We start from the raw sequence: 22,167 nt of genomic DNA on the forward strand, positions 1-22,167 counted from the left end.
GTAGGGAAATGAACTCTGCAGAATTGCCCAAGTTCACAGGGCTCAACAACAGTCCCTGACCTCAAATCATGCCTTCCCTCCTACTTTTCCACATTATTATCTGTTATGATGGTTTGTTTCAGAGTTAAGTCAGTGGTTTTCCAATTTTCTGGTTTCAGGACCCCTTTATATCTTAAAAGCTATCGAGGACACACAAGAGCTTTGCTCCACCTGGGTTATCTCTATCAGTAATCACCATATTAGAAATTAAAACTGAGAAATTTTTTTAATAATTCGTTTAAAAATAGCAGTCTATCATATTATGATAAATAGCATATTGTTATGAAAAATAACTATTTTTCAAAACAAAAATACAGTGAGAAGAATGTCACTGTCTTATTTTTTGCAAATCTCTAGTGTCTGGCTTAATAGAAGACAGCTGGATTCTCCTATCTGCTTCTGTATTCAATCTGTTGCAATATGTTGTTTTGGTTGAAATATAAGAAGAAAATCTGGCCTCACAGATCTGTAATTGGAAAAGGGAAGAGTATTTTTATAACCTTTTTAGATAATTGTGGATTTTCTTTTTTGAGACTATAGCAAAATTCAACAAAGTTGTAATTTTTCGCAGGTTTGTTTATAATGTCAAGTCTAAAACCATAGTGATGAACTGTTCATAGTCTCTAGTCCATTAAAATTCATGGGCCTATCTTGTATTTTGAATGCATGATACTAAAACATCACACATTGGGCATTTAGGAAATATTAGTTCACTAAGTTATGCCAATCCTCCAAATATTGATACCTTTCATTATTCAATATCTAAAAACATATTCTTTGAAGTCAGGAGTTTGAGAACAGCCTGGAAACTTAGCAAGACCCCATCTCTACAAAAATAAGAAAAATTAGCCAAGTGCAATGGCGCACACCTGTGGTCCCAGCTACTTGGGAGGCTGAGGCGGGAGGATCACTTGAGCCCAGGAGTTCAAGGTTACAGTGAGCTATGATCATGCCACTGCACTTCACCCTGGGCAACAGAACAAGACCCTGTCTGTTACAAAATACATATAAACAAATAAAAACATATTCATTAACATCATCAAAGTATCTAAGTATTAAGCTCTCAGTCCCATGGTGGCAGGAACAAGTTTTTCAAAATTCTGATTTTCACTTAAAACATAAATTGTATCACTGGCAAAAAACACTGTCCATTGTTTTCCTTGAATTGACAGGCTCACTTTGTTTATTTTCTAGAAACTGTTTGAATAACCAGTTTGCCTGTCAGTCTGTCTTTGAACTAACAGCGGTGCTCCATGATAAAAACATAGTTCAGCTCAACTCAGACTATCACAAGTGCCTTTCTTTAAGATAACATCATACTTTGTAGACAGCAGGAGTACCTTATGCGTACTTTCCATTTTGTCACATACAATAGGGTCAAGATTTAATAAAATAGGTGATTCTTATTGCTTTGTTGGGGATGATCTTGAGTGAAACTGGCTTTTTAAAACTGCAAGTTTATGTCACTGAGTAGCTTTACAATGTGGTGCTGCTGCCTTAATTTGTGCTAAGGCTCTAGCAGTCTTACCTACTGCTGCTTTTGTACCTGCTGTGAAAAGGCCAATAATGTCTATTATTATTAAAAGAGTTTTGATTTCCCAGACATCCTGCCAGGGGTTCGTGGACCACCACACTTTAAGAACCACTGGACTAGAATATTCGTTTTCTAAAGCCAATGGAATATTTCCTCTGGCTTCTTGAATGCTCTGCCAGCCATCTCCCTCCGCTCTTGTTCCAGTAACTTTTCAGAGCAGGATCCCTGCACCAGGTCTGTGTGCGTCCCTCACCCTGAAGCAGCATGTGGACCTTGTGTGCCTCCCTGAGGTCAGGGTGCAGGCTGGCCACACCCCTGACGGCACCCTTTCCCCCTCAGCTCTGAACCATCACATCCACTCAGTGAAGACAGCCTCCATCGGGACTTTAGGAAGGAGCCGGCCTCCTATGCCAGTGGTTGTTCCCAGTGCCCCTGAAGTGCAGGAGACCACGCGGATGCTGGAAGACTCGGAGAGTGTAAGTTCACAGGGCCGTCAGCCCAGCCATGGTGGCTGGGAACATGTCCTAGTGCCATCAAGTGTGCTGGTTGAACTCCTGCCCGCCCAGGAGTGTGAGGCACATGGACTCATCATTCAGCAGATGTGTTTGGAGCATCTCCTCTGAGCCCAGAAGTGTGCTGAGGACCTGGTCCGCTTTCTCTCATACCCGCTCTGGTGTAGCTTAAATGAGCTCATTGCACCAGCTCAATTAGTGACCCCCCACACCTGCCTTCCTTTCAGTTCTGTCCCTCTGTCTGGTCCTGTCTTCTTGGTTTGAGACCATCCACCTGTTCCTTTACCCCTCAGTTCTACTTCCTGACCTTTCTGAGCAGGATGTTGCAGGAGAAAGTGCTTGAGTGGTTACTCCCAAAACAAAAATCACCAGAGTCTCTCTCCATGATCTTTCCCTCTCAAATTCCAATAAAAGTGTTCTCCCTGTGCATTTCCAGAGACAGGATTGGCTAAGAGGAAAGCTTGGGGCCCAGAGATCCAGGGCTGTACCAACTGTGCTGACTGTGGCAGAAACCTGGAGCGGACAAGCAGTGGGGCCTCTGGCTTGGGAGGTCATTGTGGCCTGGGGAGTGGGTGGGGAGAATGGCATTGTGCAGTGTTGGGACATGGGACTGGTGACCTTGGGGACATCCTGCTACATCTGACTCTTTGAGCCAGCCTGGGTTTCAGTAGGCCAGTCTTCTCGGGCAGTTTTACCACTGACCACTTGACACTTCGGCCTCTGTCTCTGGGCTTTCCTTCCCAGATGGCTCCTCGGATCGTGCCCAGTAACAGTGTTCTCTTTTCCACAGAGCTATGAACCAGATGAGCTGACCAAAGAGATGGCCCACCTGGAAGGACTGATGAAGGACCTAAACGCCATCACGACAGCGTGACGACCTTCACCAGGACGTGACTCTAAGCCAGAGTCTTCTGAAGTCTTGGGACTTAGCCTTGAAAACAAGGAATTGTACAGAGTACGAGAGGACAGCACTTGAGAACACAGAGTGGGCCAGCAGGCCAGCCAGCGCCTCCGTGCGGGGCTGGCTCCAGGCATGGCCGTCTGCCTTCTCCTGGTCAGCCTGGAAGGAGCCTGTGTCGAGGCAGCTTCCCTTCCCTGTCTATCCCTGCCGATACCCTGCAGGACTGGGCACCATGGGCCAAAATGCTGTGTCCAGGGAAGAGGCAAGAAGTGCAACCTGCATTTCACTTTGTGGTCAGGCTGTGTCTTCGTGCTGCGACTGCATCACCTTTATGGAGTGTAGACATTGGCATTTATGTACAATTTTATTTGTGTCTTATTTTATTTTACCTTCACAAACAAAAACAGTATCAAAAACCAAGGAAGTCCGTGGTGTTCTCCACAAGTGGTTGACATTTGACTGCTTGTTCCGATTATGTAAGGAAAGTCATTGACAGTGTGGGTTGTTCCAGGGGTTGGCTTGTTTTTTGGTTTTGTTTTTATATTTTAATTCTGAGTCATTGCATCCTCTACCAACTGTTAATCCATCACTTTGACGGGGAGGAAACGTTGCATTGCTGTAAGCTTTTTTATTATTTTTTATTATAATTATTAAAGGCCTGACTTTCTCCTCTCATCACTGTGAGATTACAGATCTATTTGAATTGAATGAAATGTAACATTGAAAAGACTTGTTTGTTGCTTTTCTGTGCAGTTTCAGTACTTGGGTGGGGGGCTGGGGGTTGGGAATAGGAAATGGATGGGCTGCTGGGGTCCTGTGAATGTTTCAGTCATTGTACTTTCTTCCAGAAGCCTGCAGAAGAATGGAAGCGTCTTCTTTATTGTCCTGTCCTGGCATGTCCATCTTTATTGTCACTACATTGCAACTGGAGTTTCATTTGGATCTGGTAAAAAAAAAAATTCTGTGCAATAGTTGGGTTCGAGGATTTAGCTGCCCTGATGTGTTGGTCATAGCCTGGGGAGCGCGCCCATGCTGAGGACTCAGGGACTGTATGTCTAATTGCAGGAGTGATGCAGGAGTAGGGCAAGAGCGTGACCCTGTTCTGGAATCAGAAAGCAAAGGGTGGAGAGCCTCTCCTGCTGCTATCATGGGTTCCCTCTGAGGAAGAAACTTGGTTTCCACGTGTGACTCCTGCGTCTCTCTAGTTCTGTCCTCAGCCAGGGCCACACTCACTTCCGCACTGCAGAGCCCCTTCAGAAAGAGTGTCGGCAAGAACGAGGCCAGGCACAGTGGCTTAGTGCCCACGAGGCTTCCCCACATCTTCCTAAACAGTATTCCTCAAGTAGCAGGGGACAGGGACAGCGGAGAGCGACAGGGGGCAGTGCACCTCCTTCCATCCAGCACTCAGCTAAGCCCTGATCAGGATGAGGTGGTGGGAGGTTTCTGAGGTTTACTGAGTGACTCAGCCACACATGGAAGCCTTTGCTTTTGCAAATAGTTCTGGGTTCTAGTTCTTAAAAAGGTAAGGAGCTGAGGTGTGTGTTTTTAAATATTAGGAATATGTAATGGATAGTACAGGACTAACCCTCAGACATCTGCCCCAATCCCCAGAAGACAGCATGAAAGGCAGCGTAGACAGTACATCGGGCTTCGGTTCTATAGCCAAGAAGAGATCAGCCGCTGAGACCCCCAGTGGGAACCCCAGCCCGCCTGCCCACACCCGCCACTGGCAGGCCATCTGCCTTTGAACGTGGGTTAGTTCCCTTTTTTAGGTCTTACACACATTTTCTTTTCTACAAGATGGATTCTCTGTATTTATTATTTTGGGGTTAATGAAAAGTGCAATGCTGGAACTCCTGCTGCCATGCAAGCTGGTCACGGGGTGGTGCCAGGCGGGATTCTGGAAAACCAGTGCACTTAGATCCTGAAAAGAGCAGTCAGAGCACTCTGGCCACCAGGAGGGCGAGATTCCCCAGAAACTGTCTCACCTTTATTTGCCCAAAGAACATGCTCCGTATTTTGGGCATTCCCTGCCGTGAACCCTGACACCTCTGTTACCTCAGGGCCTTGGTACCTGGATACTGCCGCAGAATTCGGGGTGGGGGTGGGGGAGGGGAGTTATTTTTAAATAAAGTAACTGTTCAAAGTTGGGGGACTTTTTTAAATTAAAAAAAAAAGGAAAGCTATTCTGTATTGCACCTTTTCACAGTTTAATACATTTTCCTGTGATTTTTGAAACTAAACCATTGTGTGTCTTGTAGTGTCCTAGTTGAGCTGCTGCTCGGCAGCTTCCTCCCGGGGATTCGAACACGCGTCTGTGGCCCTGCCGCCTGCCGGAGGGCTGCCGGGACTGGTGTCTGTACACACTTGTTTGGCCTTTTCTGTAGTTGATGCTGTAAACTATATGGCTTTTTAAAAACAATTTCATGTTTTTATTTAGTATTGGAAACCCAATACACTTTTTTAATCCAATCAAACTCTGGTCTGGTCAAAGAGTTCTTTTCCTTTGTCCTTAAGAAAACGACTTTGGGGGCACCCCGTTTCCCAGCCTCTGACTGAGTTCACCGTTGCCCTGGCAAGTAGAGCGTATAAAGGGGGACCCAGAGGGGTGGCAGGGGAGCCGGGCGGCTGCAGGAGGCGTTCTGACCAAAGATGAGTCCTGTGCGTGTCCCCACCCACTGTTGCTGCCCTGCAGGGACTGAGCAGCCTGAGGCATCAGAGCTGGCCCCTGGCCCCCAGTGGTGCGCACGCCGCGTCCCTGTGCGGCAGCCGCTCTGCTAGCACAGACGAGCGCCGCGGTGGCCTGGCCTTCCCGCTCTCAACCCCGCGGCTCTGCCTCGTGCATTCCCTCTGTCAGGTCCTCCTGGCGCCTCAGGGTCTGGGCCACGGAACAGCGGTGACCCCGCCTGCCACGGGCCCGCCCTCCAAGAGCTTGCCTTAGGAGTGAGGGCTGGAGACGACACCCTGCCCTCCCTCGCCGCCCCTCTGCCCCGCGGCTCGTCCGCTGCCCTGCCAGAGACTTCTTCAGGAAGCCGAGTCCCATCGTCCCCATTGGGGGCGCCACAGCGGCCTCAGGGTGAAGCTGAGCTCCCAGGGCCCGAGGTCTGTGCTCCTTGTGCGGCCGTCTCGCGCCCTGGGCCAGCCGCGGGGACCTGCGTGTGTCGCGCCCCTAGGTGGCGCGCTCGGCACGTCTCACAGTGATTACCCGTCTGGGTCTTCCCCGCTGGCCCGGGGGCTCAGCCGGGGCGAGGCAATTGCCCACGCCTTTCTGAATGCCTAATGCCGGGGCAGTTTGTGACAGCAGCAGATGCTCATCTCTTGGTTGGGTGGACCAGCGGGCGCAGGGCTTGCGGCCTGGAGCGTGTGGAAAGGCCTCCCCACAGCCCGCCCTCCCCTCCCTGGCAGGGACCCTAGTAGCCCCTGGTGCCACGGTGCCAGGACCCTCCCCTGTCAGCAGCCGTGCCTTTGGGTACTGGGGTAAACTTGATATAAACACGAGCTCTCGGCCGGGCACTCGTAGGAAACGATGCTGATGCCACGTGACCCGCTTGGTGCTGGAGCTAAGACGAGCTCGCCCCCCACCCAGATTTGTTCTAAATGAGCGTTATGAACACGGCTCTGTCCGAAGGAGAAATGCCTCTTCCCCTCCCAGTGCCAGCCACTTTCCTGCCGGGGGTGTGAAGCATCCTCAGGAGAGACTGGAGGACAGCAATAAACAAGCCACCAAAGTGGTGACAGGTTGGAGAGACAGGGACCCGAGAGGGGTCACCCCTAACCACTCTGACAAAAGAGCCCCAGGCAGCGGTTGCGAGACTCTCGCCCTTGGGTTCCCAGCTGCTGAGGGAGGGAGTCTACTGAGGTGCTGTGGGGAAAGAATACCTTAACTAAAATTGTAATCTTTTAAAAGTACGTAATGTTGGAAAAATGCTATTTAAACAATTACCCTCTAAGCATAGAGGATGATGTCCATCTCAAGATGTCCTCAACTAGGAATTTGATTTTGGAAATGAAATGGGAACTGAGCTCAGGAAAGGTTGGAGGGAGCACCTGCTGCAGTGGAGCATAAGAACTACGCGGAATTTCCTGAAATAATCGGGGCAGGGGTGGGGACGCTGGCAGTACAATCCACACGGCGGTGAGAGGAGGAGGGCTGTGTGGGAAGTGCCCCAGCGGGAGAAGGCTGGCCTTGAGGTGTTCAAATAACTTTGTTGATGAGAACATCGTAGAGATGATTTAATGCTGTTTGCACTTCTGTGAAGTAAACGTCCTCCAGCTCCTCAAATCTCGCGTAACGTCTGCCATGTGCACAAGGCCTTGCTTGAGTTCCTCATTGCTCCCCCAGTGAAGAAAAGAGCATCTGGGCCAACATGGTGGCAGACAAACCATGCGTCTGGCATGGTGAGGGGGGAACGGGTTCACCAGAAGCTCGAGCTCAGAGCCAGAAGGGACCATAAGAATATAAACCTGAGAATTCACAGAAACCCAGGAGGAAAGGGGAGGGCATGAGACCTTTCACAGGTCAAGAAATGTGGGTTCCAATCAGCCTCAGCCAGATTTTAAGAGGCAGACTGACCTCAGCTGGTGGCTGGGTTACCATTATTTTTCATTTCCATGCCTCCACAAGCCGCCCCTGCCCCCAGCAAAGCCCCATCACCTTGTTGCCAGGTACCTGTCCCTTGCTAACGGGTCTACCCTGTGGACCTGATCTCCCAAAGGAGAAATCTGAGAGCCATTCCAAATTCTTCCCTCAGCACCACAGCACACTGCTCAGCAAGTCCTGCCAGCTCTACCTGTCAAATGTCCCCCATAGCGGGTCCTCCTCGTTGTCTATTAGACACACTCCTTATTAACCCCCTACCTTGGCCTTGCTGGCAATGCGGTGGCGATCCATACAGGTGCTTTTCTAACTCAAATCCAATGTCTCTCCACTGCTGGACGCTGCAATAGCTCATCACCTGCCCTGCAGAATGAGCCCAGTGTGCCCCTGTCTGCCTCTTCCTTTTTATTTCCCACTTAATCTGCTCCTTCACCCAAATTTGGCCCCAGAAATAGGGAGCAATTTGCCCTTGCAGGGTAAGCCATGACGTCTGGCCTTGGTACTATTTCTTCTGCCTTAGATATTCTAGATCCCCTGCCCTCACCATTGGCTGGCTTTGCCTGGCAAATGCCTATTCGTCTTTTAAGACCCAGCCTAACCATCCAGTCCCCTGATTGTTCTTGTTCTTATTTCTGTCTCCTCCGATACACTATGACCTCCTCAAGGAAAGCAATCACGCTTGTGTTCAGATCCCATAGCCCAGCGCCTAACACATCATAGGTTTTCACTAAATGAACTTGGCTGGTGAGGCAGATAGACTTGAAATCAGATAAGTAATATATCATGGCCCAGCGCTGAGGGAACTGGACAAAGCCCTAGTTCTTCCTGGGAGCATATACTTAGGAAGGTTTTGCAGAGGATCTAAGGCTGAGCTGAAGCCAGGATGCCATAAATACTAGGCTATTTATCTGGAGGGCAGAAGAGGCCACTGCTGAGCTGGGAAGCTGCCTGCTTCACGAGGCCATCAGCATACCTGGACGAGCACAAATCCCAGCCATAATGTGTTGGGCCTGTGCTCAGCCTTTTGTCGTTGGATGAGGTGCTGAGGGTGCAGAGGCTGTGAGGGAGGATGCGCAGGTCCGGCTGGCTGGCCTGCGGTGGAGAGGGCGAGCTGCTGCCATCCTCCCTCAGATTCCTGGAACGCTGCAGGGGCAGTGCCGGGCCCAGTCGAGCTAGGTTTGGCTGGCCCAGGACTACAGGTTGGGGGCAGCCCTAGCGAGTTAAGAATAGGGTTGGTTCCTTTCATAAACTCGAAACCCAGGTCTTACTGAAAATTCTGGGCAGCTCATGCTTGCTTTCTTTTTTTTTTTTTTTTTGAGACAGAGTCTCACTCTGTTGCTCTGGCTAGAGTGCCATGGCGTCAGCCTAGCTCACAGCAACCTCAAACTCCTGGGCTCAAGTGATCCTCTGCCTCAGCCTCCCGAGTAGCTGGGACTACAGGCATGCACCACCATGCCCGGCTAATTTTTTCTATATATTTTTAGTTGTCCAGCTAATTTCTTTCTATTTTTAGTAGAGACAGGGTCTCGCTCTTGCTCAGAGCTGGTCTTGAACTCCTGAGCTCAAACAATCCACCCGCCTCAGCCTCCCAGAGTGCTAGAATTACAGGCATGAGCCACCGCGTCCAGCCAAGCTCATGCTTTCTGAAAGAGGAAAGGGAGAGCTGGGCTCTAATCCTGAAGGCAAAATCCTGAAGTTCAGGGTCCCCTAGACCGGGAGACGGCAGGAGAACCAGCCAATGAACATTCTCAACTAGCGCACAGAGAGGAAACTGGTGGGCACTGAGCCAAAGAGATCTCTGCGTGGGCAGGTGGTGTGAGAGAAGGAATGTCTGGGGCCAGCCAGAAAAGGGTCTTCCTCACCCAAGACTTGGGACTCTTTCGTTGTTTGCAGATACTCCTGAGGGCCTACTATGTGCCCAGCACTGAGGATGCAGAATGCTTAGGGCAGTCTCTTGCCGCTGTGCTGACAGCCTAGAGGAGGACACAGATATTTAACAGACAAAAATTACCATCCAGCAGCACAAAAGTGCTAAGAGACCTGAGCAAAGCGATCTGGTAGAGGAAGGAAGGGATTTCTGGCCCTTACTGTGGAGTTGGGAGCCACGAAGTAGGTAACACTGAGCGTGCCGGGGAATTCACTGAAGAAAGAAAACCAAGTTTCTTCCAGCACTGCTTGAACTAAATCTGAAAAGCAGGAAAAATTCACATACTGGATAAATTACAACAGAAATTCTTTTAAATGAGTTGCTCCGAAGAAAGTAAGGGCTATCACTAACAGAGGATCAGAAAATTGAACCCAAGTAGTAAACTAAAACAGAAGCTGGAGTTTGCCCAGGGAAAGGTCTGACACTAAGAACCTAAGGGAAGCCTGACTGGCACTCTAGGTTTTAAAAATAAACAATTATCACCGTCTCCCTTGAAAACGTGTAGAGGATTTCGAGTCTATATTCATAAGCGATATCGGGCTATGATTTTATTTTTTGGTATTGTTTTTGTCTGGTTCTGGTACCAGTGTAATACTGGCCTCATAGAATGGGGAGGTGCTCTCCCCTTGTGTATTTTTTTTAAAGAGTTTGTGAAGGATTGACATTAATACATGTGATAGAATTCACCAGTGAGGCCATCTGGTCCTGGGCATTTCTTTTTGGGAAGTTTTCTTTATTATTAATTTAATCTTTCTACTTGTTATAGGTCTATTCATATTCTCCATTTCTTCTCGAGTCAGTTTTGGTAATTTGTTTCTAAGTATTTGTCTATTTATCTAGGTTATCTAATTTGTTGGCATACTATTTTCTTAGTGTTCCCTTATAATCCTTTTTATTTCTTTAAGGTTGGTGGTAATATTTTTTCTTTGATTCCTGATGTTAGTATATTCTCTCTCTCTCTTTCTCTCTTTCTCTCTCTCTGGCTAAAGATTGTCAATTTTGTTGATCTTTTCAAAGAACCAACTATTGGTTTTGTGGATTTTCTGTATTGGTTTTCTATTCTTTATTTCCTTTGTATCTGCTCTCATCTTTATTGTTTCCTTTCTTTTGCTTGCTTTGAGTTTAGTCTGCTCTTCTTTTCCTAGTTCCTTTAGGTGGATGTTTATGTTATTTATTTGAGTTTTGTTTATATCTAGGAGCTTACTGCTATAAATTTCCCTCTGAGCATTGCTTTCGTGACATCCCATGTTTTTGCTATGCTATGTTTTGTTTTCATTCATCTCAACTTATTTTCTGATATTCCTTGTGATTTCTTCTTTGACCCATTGGTTATTTAGGTGTATGCTTTTAAATTTGCATATATTTGTCAATTTTTCAAGTTTCTGTTTCTGATTTCCATTTTTATTCTATTATATTCAGAGGATATACTTCATATGATTTCAGTCCATTTAAGGTTACTGAGACTTTTTTTTTGGTCTTGTATATGTTCCACTCTGGAGAATGCTCCACATGCACTTGAGAAGACTATATTAATATATTCTGCTGTTTTGGGATAGAGTGTTCCAGAGATATGTTAGGTCTAGCTGTTTTAAATTGTTGTTCAAATCTTCTTTTTCCTTGCTGATCTTCTGTCTAGTTGTTCTGTCCACTACTTAATGTGGAATATTGAGGTCTGCAACTATTACTGTTGAAGTGTCTATTTCTCCCTTCATCTGTATCAGGCTTACTCCATGAGTTCTGAGGCTATGTCTCTAGGTATATTTATAACCGTTAAAACTTCTTGATGGATTGGCCCATTTATCATTATAAAATGTCCTTTGTATTTAGCAACAATTTTTGTCTTAAAGTCTACTTTGATATTAGTGTAGCTACTCTGGCTCTCTTTCAGCTAATGTTTGCTTGGTATAACTTTTCACATCCTTTTACTTTCAACCAATCTGTGTCTTTGAATATGAAGTATGTCTCTTGTAGTCAGTTTATAGCTGGACATGGTTTTTTTATCCATTCTGCCAATTTCTACCTTTAATTTGAATTTCTAATGCACTTACATTTATTGTAATTGCTGATAAGGTAGGGTTTACATCTGGCATTTTGCTATTTGTTTTCTATATGTCTTATGTTTTTTATCACTCTATTACTCTGTGACTGCCTTCTTCTGTGTTAAGTAGGTATTTTCTAGCACCATTTTCATTCCTTTGTCAAAAAGTAGAATCACAAAAGAAAAATTTATTAAGTTGAACATCATCAAAATTAAAAATGTTTACTCTTTGAAAGACATAGTTAAGAAAATGAAAAGGCCAAGCCACAAACTAGGAGAAAATATTTTCAAAACATGTATCTTATAAAGAACTTATATTCTGAATATATTATTTACAATTCAATAATAAGAAAACAAATGACCAAAAACAAATGGGTAAAGATTCAAACAGTCACTTTGCCAGAGAACATACATGAATAGCAAATAATCACCTGAAAAAGTGCTCAGTATCTTTAGTCATCATGAAAATGTAACTGAAAGCCAAGAGTTAATATTACCCATGCTCATGAATGGTAAAAATAAAAAAGACTGGCAATATCAAGTGTTGCAAGGATCTGAAGTAACTGAAACTCTCATACAATTGCTGGTGGGAATGCAAAACAGCACTCCAACTTTGGAAAATAATCTGACAGTTTCTAATAAAGTTAAAAATATACTTATCCTATGACCCAGCAGTGCCACTCCTGGATATTTACTTAAGATAAACGAAAATCTATGTCCATCTTGAAAATCATAAGAGAGTAGTAGATTTGAGGTGTTCTCACCACAAAAAAATGATAAGAATGTGAGATAATGCAGATGTTAGCTCAACTTAGTCATTCCACAGTGTATATGTATTCAAAACATCATGTTTACATGATAAATATATAAAAACGTTTGTCAATTTAAATAATGTTAAAAAAGAAAATCCACATCCACATAAAGATTTGACCATGAGCGTTCATAGGAGCTCTATTCTTGGTAGCCAAAAACCAGAAATAGTCCAGTTGTTCATCACTGAGTGACTAAATAAACCAACCGTGCCACGTCCACCCAAGGGAACATTGCTCAGCAGTGCGTGGGTGGAGATCAAAAACATTAGGCTAAATGAAAGAAATCAGACACAGACTATATGCTTTATGGGTCTACTTACATGAAACTCCAGAGAAGGCAAAACTTGAGTGACAGAAAGCAGATTGCCAGGGGTCAGCAGCGAGAGGAGGGGATTTACTACAAAGAGGCGGGAGGGCATCTGGGTGAGTGGCAGAAACGGTCCGTATCCTCATCATAGGACTGTGTCTGTTTGTCAAAACTCATTGAACTATACACTTAAAATTGGTGAACTTGATACATATAAATTATACCTCGATAAAGAAAATAGGTACAATTAGAGCAACAGAAGTATAAGGTACTAGGAATAATCTGTGAAATGCCAAAAACTTCACAAGGAAAATTGTTCTAAGTCTAGGTTGAAAGACCCAGCAGAGCCGGTTAAGGCCTAGCAAATACCCCACGTGCCTCCCCACACATCACAGCCACCTTTGTGGTCACATCATGGCCGTGTGACAATGGAGTATGAGAGAAAGTGATGTGTCTCACTGCAGAGGGGAGTCATTCAGACTCAGTCATCTCGTGCAGTTGTCTCTTCTCCTCCCACAGGTACCTTGGAGACCAGGGGTTCAAGTTGGTATCAGCGGAAGTGGCAGCCTGCCCTGTGCACGGCTTTACCAGAGCTGGAATAAACCTTTATTGTGTGAAACCATTGAAATCTGGGGCCTTTCTGCTGGGGCTGTGAGTGATAATTACCCTAATACAAAAGACATTAAAGAAGACCTGCACGTGGGGAGTTATACCCCGTGCATCCATAGGAATACAAATTTCTACAATAATGTCAATGTAATTTCAATCAGAAGCCCACTGAATGCTTCATGCATCAAAACACACTGATTCTAAAATATCTGTGTTAGCACAAAGAGACTAGAATCACCAGGACATTCCTTAAGAAGAAAGTGGGGGGCTTAGTCTACTTGACATCAACGCATTTTTTGTGAGGTTTTTTGCATTTCATAGATTATTCCTAGTACTTTATACTTTTGTTGCTATTTCTAATTTACCTATTTTCTTTATTGAGGTATAACTTATATGAATCAAGTTGGCCAATTTTAAGTGTATAGTTCAATGAGTTTTGACAAACAGACACAGTCCTACAATGAGGCCATAGAGCTGAAGTGACTGGGACAATGGACTGTTTGGACCGGTATGGACAGATAAGCGAATAGTACAGAACAGAGCCTCAGCAGACCCGGATGCGGTACATCAGGGAGGTGACATCGCCTGCAAATTAGTTATGCCTCCTTCAACGAACAGTGTCGGAATAACTGGTTGACCAGATGAGGCAAAAAAGAAACTGAGCTATGCTTCATACCACACCGAAATCAAGGTCAGGTAGATTAAGGACTTAAGCAAAACTTCACACTTTTAGAAATGAATATAGAACAATATCTTTATAACATCAAAGACAGGTTTCTGGCTGGGAGAGGTAGCTCACACCTGTAATCCTAGCACTCTGGGAGGCCGAAATGGGAGGATCACTTGAGGCCAGGAGTTCGAGACCAGCCTGAGGAAGAGTGAGACCCCATCTCTAAAAAAAATTTAAAAATTAGCTGAGTGTGATGGTGTGTGCCTGTAGTCCCAGCTACTCGGGAGGCTGAGGCAGGAGAATTGGTTGAACCCAGGAGTGTGAGGTTGTAGTGAGCTATCATGACGCCACTGCACTCTAGCCAGGGCGACAGAGTGAGACCCTATCTCAAAAAAAAAAAAAAAGGGTTATTAAGTAAAAAAGACACTAAGGAAGCACCAGACATAATATATACATACATACATATATATATATATATATATATATATATATATATATGCCAAATTGACCTCATTAAAATGAAAAGCTTCTGTTCATCAAATAACAGCAAAACAAAAAGTGAAAACATGAAGATATCTGCGACACATATAGTGGACAAAGGCTTCATTTCACCCTCCATACAGATGTGTGTGTGTATGTGTGTGTAAAATTCCTACAAATCAAAAAAAAAAAAAAGACAACAACAGAAAATTGGTCAAATACATGAATAAATATTTCTCAAAAGGGAAAAAACACAAATGGCAAATTAATATACGAACATTCAAACTTACTAGTAATTAGGGATTTTCACATTAAAACACAATTAGATATCACTAGATTGGGAAAAATAAAAAGGTCTGATGAATCTAATTACTGGCAAGAACGTGAAGCGAGAATAATTGTCATACTCTGCAGGTGGGAGTGTAAATTGTCAGAACTACTTACAACAGCTTGGCATTATCTTGTAAAGTGAAGATGAATTTACCCTATGACTCAGTTATTCCACCCCTAGATACGGCGCCTGGAGAGCCTCTTACACATCCGTCTCGGAGCCGCAAATGAGACGGTCGTAGCAGCAGTGTTAGGAATCGCAAGAACTGGAACTGAAAGTCTATGTTCAGAAGAATACATGTGTACATGCAGGAATATTCATATGCTGGAGTGCTACACAGCAGTGAAAATGAACGAACTGCATTGTGTGCATCAATAGGGATCTCATAATTACAATATTGAATGAAAAAAAATCCCGAATTGCTAATGAATCCATGTAGCATGGTATCATTTATGTAAAGTTGAAAAATTACAAATATATTCAGTGGTGTACGAAGATGGAGGGGGTATGGCCCACCTTTGGTACAGGCAATAAAAGGGTACATTATTTATAAAGAAATCTAAAACAGTAAGAAAACTTACTAAAACTCAATCTGATTTTTATTGTTACCACACATCAGCAATTCTGAAAATTATAGATAAAATCCCCCTCCCCACAAATGTAGCTACTTCCAACCCCGGCTCCCCTACCTTGGGAGGCAACTGAATACATTAGGGTTTTTTTGTGTTTGGTTTTTTTTTTTTTTTTTTTTTTTTGAGACAGGGTCTTGCTCTGTCACCCAGGCTGGAGTGCAGTGGCACAATCATAACTCACAGCAACCTCAAACTCCTGGCCTCAAGCGATCCTCCCACCTCAGCCTCCCAAGTAGCTAGGACCACAGGTGTGAGTCACTGTGCCCAGATAATTTTTTAAAAAAAATGTTTGTAGAGATGGGGTCTCATTATGTTGCCCAGGCTGGTCTCAAATGCCTGGCCTCAAGCGATCCTCCCACCTCAGCCCCCCAAAGTGCTGGGATTACAGGTGTGAGCCACCATGCCTGGTCTTGACTACATTGTTTAGAGACATTTATTTCTGTAGTACAAGTAGCATGAAAAGCAACGACAAAATTAAAATTCAGATGAGTGGTTTTCCTTGGAGGGAGGGAGGGAGAGGGATGCAGTTGGCAGCAGCACAGATGCCTTCAAAGGTGTCCTTATGTTCCAGCTCCGAAGCTGAGTGACGGGTACATGGCAGTCCACCTTACTTTTTTATATCTTATTTATGTGTGAAATATTCCACCCTCAAGAGAAGGAACAATCAGCAGGGGGCGGGGGTTGGCGAGGCCGTGCTCTGGGGTGCATTGGGGATGAACAGGGCTGTGGGTAGCCAGAGGAGGACGGAAACTAGAGGGGGGAGCCTGAAGTGACGGACATCTGGGAGGCTTTTGCCTTCCCCAGGTGGGGACGCCATGGCCTGGGTGACACTACCCGAAGGACGTGTGCCTGGCGTGAGAAGACAGGGCGGAGGCCAGAGGCCCAAGGAGCACCAGCACTGGGGAGAAAGAGGAGCCCTTAAAGCTGGGGCTGAACAGGGAACAACGGGGAGGGAACAATGGGAACCCAAAAGCTGAGGAGGGCCTGGGCGATGGGTCAAATGCTGCTGAGGGGCAGCACGACAAGGCCTGGGGCGTGGGCCCATGACCCTGGCAGGGCATCCCAGTGGAGCAGAGGCACAGCCAGACTTTGAGGGAGGGGCAGGAGGAGAGGGCGTTGGGAGGACTCTTGAGAAGTCGGGCTGGGAAGTAGCATCTGGGAAGGGACATGGCATCGAGGGAGGGATTTTATTAAATCTCTTTAAAACCTTCTCTCAGAAACCCCATCTGGTTTAGGCCCACTAAGGCAGAAAGGGTGCCCTCAAGGCGTTCCCACGGTGCTGGCTGCCATAGTTCAGCAGGTGTCCCTTGGCGCTGAAGCAGAGCGCGGTGGCAGTCCCAGGTGGGGGTGGGAGGCGCTGTCTGCCCTGGCGGGGCGCAGTGTCCTGGCGCTGACACTGCAGAATTGCTGGTGCACGGTGATGAGAGAAAGCAAACTGACATCTGGTCATTTTATTGTTGCTCTTGAATTCTCTACGGACAATGCACCCTTTACTGCCTGCACAGCGGACAGACTGCTCCTACCACCCACCCTTGCTACGCCACCGGGGCGAAGGGACAGGGTTGAGTCTCCAGGACGTGGTGTGCACCCAGGCTCCTTCCACCCCAGCTGACGGGGCTGGGGCGAGTTCCTGCCCTCTCTGAGCCCCAGGGCCCTCGGCTCACTGTGACTGAAGCTAACTCTTACCTCCTAGGGTGGCTGGGCAGATGACATAACAAGAAAACATCCAGGGCCAAGTACACAGTGGCACTCACTAAGTGCCCTTTCAGCATCAGGAACACAGAGGAGAGTGACTGGCATTGCTACCCCCTCAAGGTTTGGTTGGGGCTGTCGTCTGTCGCAAAGGCTTCCCCACAGCCCCGAGGGCCGCCTGGCAGTCTCAGAGCAGCTGTCAGAGCCCGAGCCCCGCGGTCCCCGCGGGTCCCCGGAGGAAGCACCACCGCCTGGCCGCAGGGGGCAGTTGTCATGGGGACGCCCGGGCCTGCCGAGCTGCCTCCTTAGCAACGGGACTCCCAGGCCGGTTACCATGGAAACAGCATCCACTGGCAAGCAGTGATGGGGAACGGCCAACGGGTTCCCTGGCCTTTTCTGAGGACTTTCCCCTCCGCGGCGAGACGGCGCTCCCCGCGCCGCCGGAAGCCACGAGGACTCCATTCTCCCAGCCGCCCCTCGCTGACCCGGGAGGGGGCCTCTGAGGACCCGTCAAGGTCCCAGGGTCTGCAGGGACCCTCTGCAGCCAGGGGTGGCGGAGGGGCCGTCCAGGGGGGCCAGGCTTAGACCCCCACCGAGCCACAGTGGGGAGTCCCTTGGCTTCCCGACCAAGCAAGTTCCCATCCTCAGCCACCCACCTGATGCCGTCCCCCTGCCCGGTCACCGTTTGTCCCCAGCTTCTGAGGGCTCACCTGATCAGACTAACATGGCACCTTCCTCTTGGGGATCTAGCTGGATGGAGTTAGGGTGCACACTTACTACCTCCCTCCTCCTTCAAGGAGCACCAAGGAGTGGGTCCCAGGGACCGGGAGGTTGGCAGCTGGGGCAGGAGGGATGGGAGTCAGGGTCTCACACCTCCCCCACCTCGGCCTTTCCCCCTCCACTAGCAGACAAAAGACACACACTCTGCCCCTCTAGACTGACTCCCGCCAGCTCACCAGCGCGTGCACACCTGCGCCCAGAGCCTCTGCCCCCCTCCGCCTCCCTGACCCCTAGAAGAAGGCGGCATCTGCTGGAATTTTTTTATTTAAATAAAATATACAACACGGCGCATTTACCGTTTTCTGTTTTAAAAGTGGAAGATTTGAAAACTGCTTGTGGGAGACTGGGGATGGGAGTGCCCACCGACTGGCCCTGGCTCCTCCAGTCTCTGCGGAGCGGCCGGGCTGGGTCCGAGCTCTTATAAAACACGCGTGTGTGTAGGTAGCAGGAGGGTGCTTAGGCCAGACCCTGGCGGCAAGGATGCTCTTCACTCCTCAAGCCCCTGGACTCTCCACCTTCTACTCCCGCTGCCTCTGGGACCAGACTGTGGGTTTGGATCAAGCTTCCCGGCGCTGCCCTCCTTGCAGGGCAGGGGTGTGCGCAGAACTCAGGGCGAGGCTGTTTAAATCCTTCCAGCTCTGAGACTCTCTGGGCCCAAGGGGGCTTCCCCAGCTCAGTAGAGAACAGGGCCCAGCGGCTTCTGGTCTTTACCTAGGACCCCAGGACCCTTCACCCCTTCTCTTCTGGATTACTGCCTCCCACTCCCTGCAGCCCAACCATGGAGAAATCGGCCTGCCCCACAACCCAGGACAGCTCAGAGCAAACCCTGTTCTTGCCAACATTCTGGCTTAGTGCACAGAAGGTTCTGGATGTACAAGGTGGGACCAGCCCTCCTCATTATTTGGGTGTTGCAGCCACACCTGCTCCTTCCCTTGGCTCTGGCGGGATCCTGTAGGGGAGGAGGGCCGTGCTCAGGAGGGAGGCTCCATCCGGAGCCTGCCTATGGCTCCCAGTTGCCTCAGAACCAAGCCCGGTCTACCCCCTTTGCCTGTCACCCCAAGCCTTGGATCTCCTCCCAAGGCATCCCCCCCGGCGATCTCCTGCAGGACACGCCGTCCCACCCCACTCCCTCCCCCCTGATGCTCTCCGCATCTCAAGGCCTGGCTCAAGCCCACCACTGGCCACACACCTTCCTCTGGCCCTTGGGGAGGCCCAGCCACCTCCTGAGTCCTGAGATTTTAGATCTTGGAGCCCTCAGCCAAAGCTCCTGTGCTCTCACCACAGCTGCTGGAGCGATGGGCGGAGCATGTGAGGGGCAGAAGAAATGTGATTTATTGAGCACCTGCTATGGTATGTGCCAGGCGCTGGGCTGGGCATTTCCCATACACCACTTTTCTCATCTGGTCCTCACGGGTCCTTGTGAGGCGCTAACATAATCATTCCCATTTTACAAATGAGGTAACATGCTTACAAAGGTCAGAAAACTTGCCCCAGATCGTACAGCTAAGAAGTGGCAGGGCTGGGATTTGAACTCAAAATCTGGTCTCTTTCCTCTGCACCACACTTGGGGACCGTCTGTCTCAGCCTCTCTCAAAACAGCTTTCTGATGGAAGGAACATAGGCTTGGGCCTCAGGCTGGCACGGACGCAAATCTCAGGTCGGTCCCTGCTCTGCCACTCCTAGTTACAGGATTCTGGGAAAATTACCCAAAACTCAGTTTCCTCATCTGTGAAATGGGCAGAACCAAGGTACCTACCTCATGGTCTTTGTGAAACTGAAGAAGCTAATGTGTGTAAAGTGCGAACCAGTGCTTGGCACAGAGCGGACTCAACGAACAGTGGTTCCCCGTGCCTCCACCTCACAGGTGGGAAAAGTGAGGGCCACAGAGGGGACGGGCCGTGCTGACGCCCCAGCAGACGAGAGTCTTCTGCTACCGTGTGGTGAGAGGTCAGGCTGCGCCTGGATTTGAGACAAGAGACGGGGACAGATGGGGCCTGCTGCAAGGTCCTGGGGGTCCTCTCCCCCGAGGACCAGAGAGAGTGCTTCCCCGGACCATGCGGTGCCCAGCCTGCGGGCCGAGGCGGGTTGCTGCATGTACGGTGACCTGGGTGTCCTGGCAACATGGGGTTAAACTGGATTGCACACACGTGTGCGCACACATGAGCGGCTATCTACATGGCTCTACAGAGCGCTACATAGCTATACATATACACATCTTACATACATATACATATACATAGTCATATACATATCTTGCTACGTTTACAGTAGAAAAAACTCAAGGCCCTCGGCCCTGGCCCAGCTCTCCCAAGGACTCAGGCATCTGAGGCTCCCCAGGAACACACCCCCAGGGCAGCCCCTTCCCGGGGAACAAGACGACCCCCAGCAGAGTGGGGCTCCAAGTTCACAGCTATGGGGCTGATGGCAGCTGCTGCTCTAAACAAATACAATTGACGTGTCTGCTGTAGGAACCCCAAACACCAGTCACCCCCATCTGCCCAGCCGGAGACCCCACCCGCCTTCCTCTGGCTTTCACGCTTGGGCCCTGCCTGCCCCCCCTCCCGCGCCCTCCCTCCCTCTAGTGCTGAGTATTAAAATAGTCTATAAAAGCGAGTGACCAAAAATCTATAGCTCTAAGAATACCTGGTTATTTTCTGCTGTCTTTTGTTTTTCTGGTGTGTGTGGGTTTTTTAACGATAATTATTATTGTTATTGGTATATCTCCTAATCACAGTTAAACCTGAAGGAGGCAGGGAGGGAGAAGGAGTGGGAAGGGGGAGGGAGGGCCCCGCTCATAGGTTGGACGGCAGTTTGGAGCGCACTGGCTCGGACCTGGCCCCAGGTTCCCTCTGGGGTGCAGCAGTCAGAGGGGGCCCCCCAGAAGAGGTGGCTCTTGCCCCAAACAAAGAAAGAGGGGGTGGCAAAGAACCTGAGGATGTCTTCCGAGGCAGAGTGACGTGCTGGCCTGGGATGGCACCATAGGGCCTCCCCTGGGGGCCGAGCCCCCCGCTGCCTGCGCTGCCGCCCCCGGCCCTGGGGAGGAGCGGGAAGGCAGCCACGGACTCCCCAGAGGAGTGAGGGGAGGCTCTGCGGAGAGTCTGCGCCCCGTCCTGGGGCAGGGCTGGCTGAGAGGCTGAGATGAGCTTGAGGTCCTGGGTGAGGCGGCCTGGGGTGAGGGGCGGTGTGCCCCGGCGCTGGGGAACCTGGGCCGGTGGGGGGCTGGACGCGGGCGGCAGGAGCAAGGAGCCGTGGGAGCCAGAGGCCCGGGGTGGGGCACTCGGGAAAGTTCTTGGGGGGCCTGGGCTGTGGCCAGGTGGGCTGAGCCCTCCCCGGGGAGTAAAGGCTCCAGGGGAAGCCCCCCCAGAGGCCCCTGCCACGAAGGACTGCCGCTCAGCCTGCCGTGGGGGCGTCTCTGGTGTACTTGGTGGGCCAGCGGCCAGACCTGGGGACAGCTCCCCGGGAGGCTGGCCCAGCTGCCCAGGGCTGGATGACGGGGACCTGGAGGAGGGTGGGGGTGGCAGGAAGTGCTCCAGGAGCCCCAGGCCTCCCCGGGCCCCTGGCAGCGGGGGTGGCGGCTGGGCGGCCTGTGGGGACCGGGCCCCTGGCTGCAGCGGGGTGAGCAGGGGAGAATCAGAGGAGGACAGGGAGCCACCCAGCGCCTTGTGGAAGTGGCCAAACCCAGCTGTGGTGGTGGCAGCTGTGGCAGCCGACGGTGTGGGAGCTGGTGGGGAGCCGCAAGCCCCTGGGGCTGGGGAGGAGCTGGACGAGGGCAGGAGCGGGCTCAGTCCGGCGGGTGCGGAGAATCCAGCCAGCTGTTGGATGTGGAAGGAAGATGAAGACGGCGTGTCCACCTGGGAGGGGGTGCTGGCAGGCGAGGTGGAGCCTAGCGCGGAGGGGATCAGAGACTGCAGCCGCTTCAGGTGCCTGGGCGTTTGCCCAGCCCCGAGGTTGCCCAGCCCGGGTCCTGGGGGCGGGCGGAAGATGGCAGCAGGCAGGCGAGGGTGGTGGGTGAGGGCTATGGCCACGGACGTGGTGGCAGCGGCAGCTTGCAAGGGTGCCTGGATCAGCGGGGTCCAGATGACGGGCGTGGGGGTCGGGGTGGCAGAGGCAGCGGCCTGGACGCGGTGGGCACAGTGGGCCATCTCCCGGTCGTGCTGCACAATCTGCTGGATGATCTCGTTCTCCTGGTAGTTGAACACGCCGGAGTTGAGGTCGTGCTGGACTTTGTGGAGGAGGATGGAGTTCTTCTTGCCTGGGCCACAGAACGAGAACAGGCGCTCAGGGCAGGGTGGGGATGGGGACGGAG

At 49.6% G+C, this 22,167-nt stretch overlaps 2 protein-coding genes across 3 annotated transcripts in view; one reads left to right on the forward strand and one right to left on the reverse strand.

Moving 5' to 3' along the window:
- Positions 1 to 5,463, forward strand: part of NEO1 (neogenin 1) — a 196,125-nt gene extending 190,662 nt beyond the window's left edge. For both annotated transcript variants that reach the window (XM_045531562.1, XM_045531570.1), the window contains exons 27-28: positions 1,913 to 2,049; positions 2,876 to 5,463. In XM_045531562.1, coding sequence (XP_045387518.1) covers positions 1,913 to 2,049; positions 2,876 to 2,959 — 221 coding nt within the window. In that variant the 3' untranslated portion in view covers positions 2,960 to 5,463. The remainder of the gene's footprint in view (positions 1 to 1,912; positions 2,050 to 2,875) is intronic.
- Positions 5,464 to 18,120: 12,657 nt separating this feature from the next.
- Positions 18,121 to 22,167, reverse strand: part of HCN4 (hyperpolarization activated cyclic nucleotide gated potassium channel 4) — a 47,247-nt gene continuing 43,200 nt past the window's right edge. Inside the window, exon 8 of the mRNA XM_045531583.1 lies at positions 18,121 to 22,113. Coding sequence (XP_045387539.1) covers positions 20,654 to 22,113 — 1,460 coding nt within the window. The 3' untranslated portion in view covers positions 18,121 to 20,653. The remainder of the gene's footprint in view (positions 22,114 to 22,167) is intronic.

The sequence above is a fragment of the Lemur catta genome, chromosome 1 (genome assembly GCF_020740605.2).
Source record: "Lemur catta isolate mLemCat1 chromosome 1, mLemCat1.pri, whole genome shotgun sequence".
NCBI lineage: Eukaryota > Metazoa > Chordata > Mammalia > Primates > Lemuridae > Lemur > Lemur catta.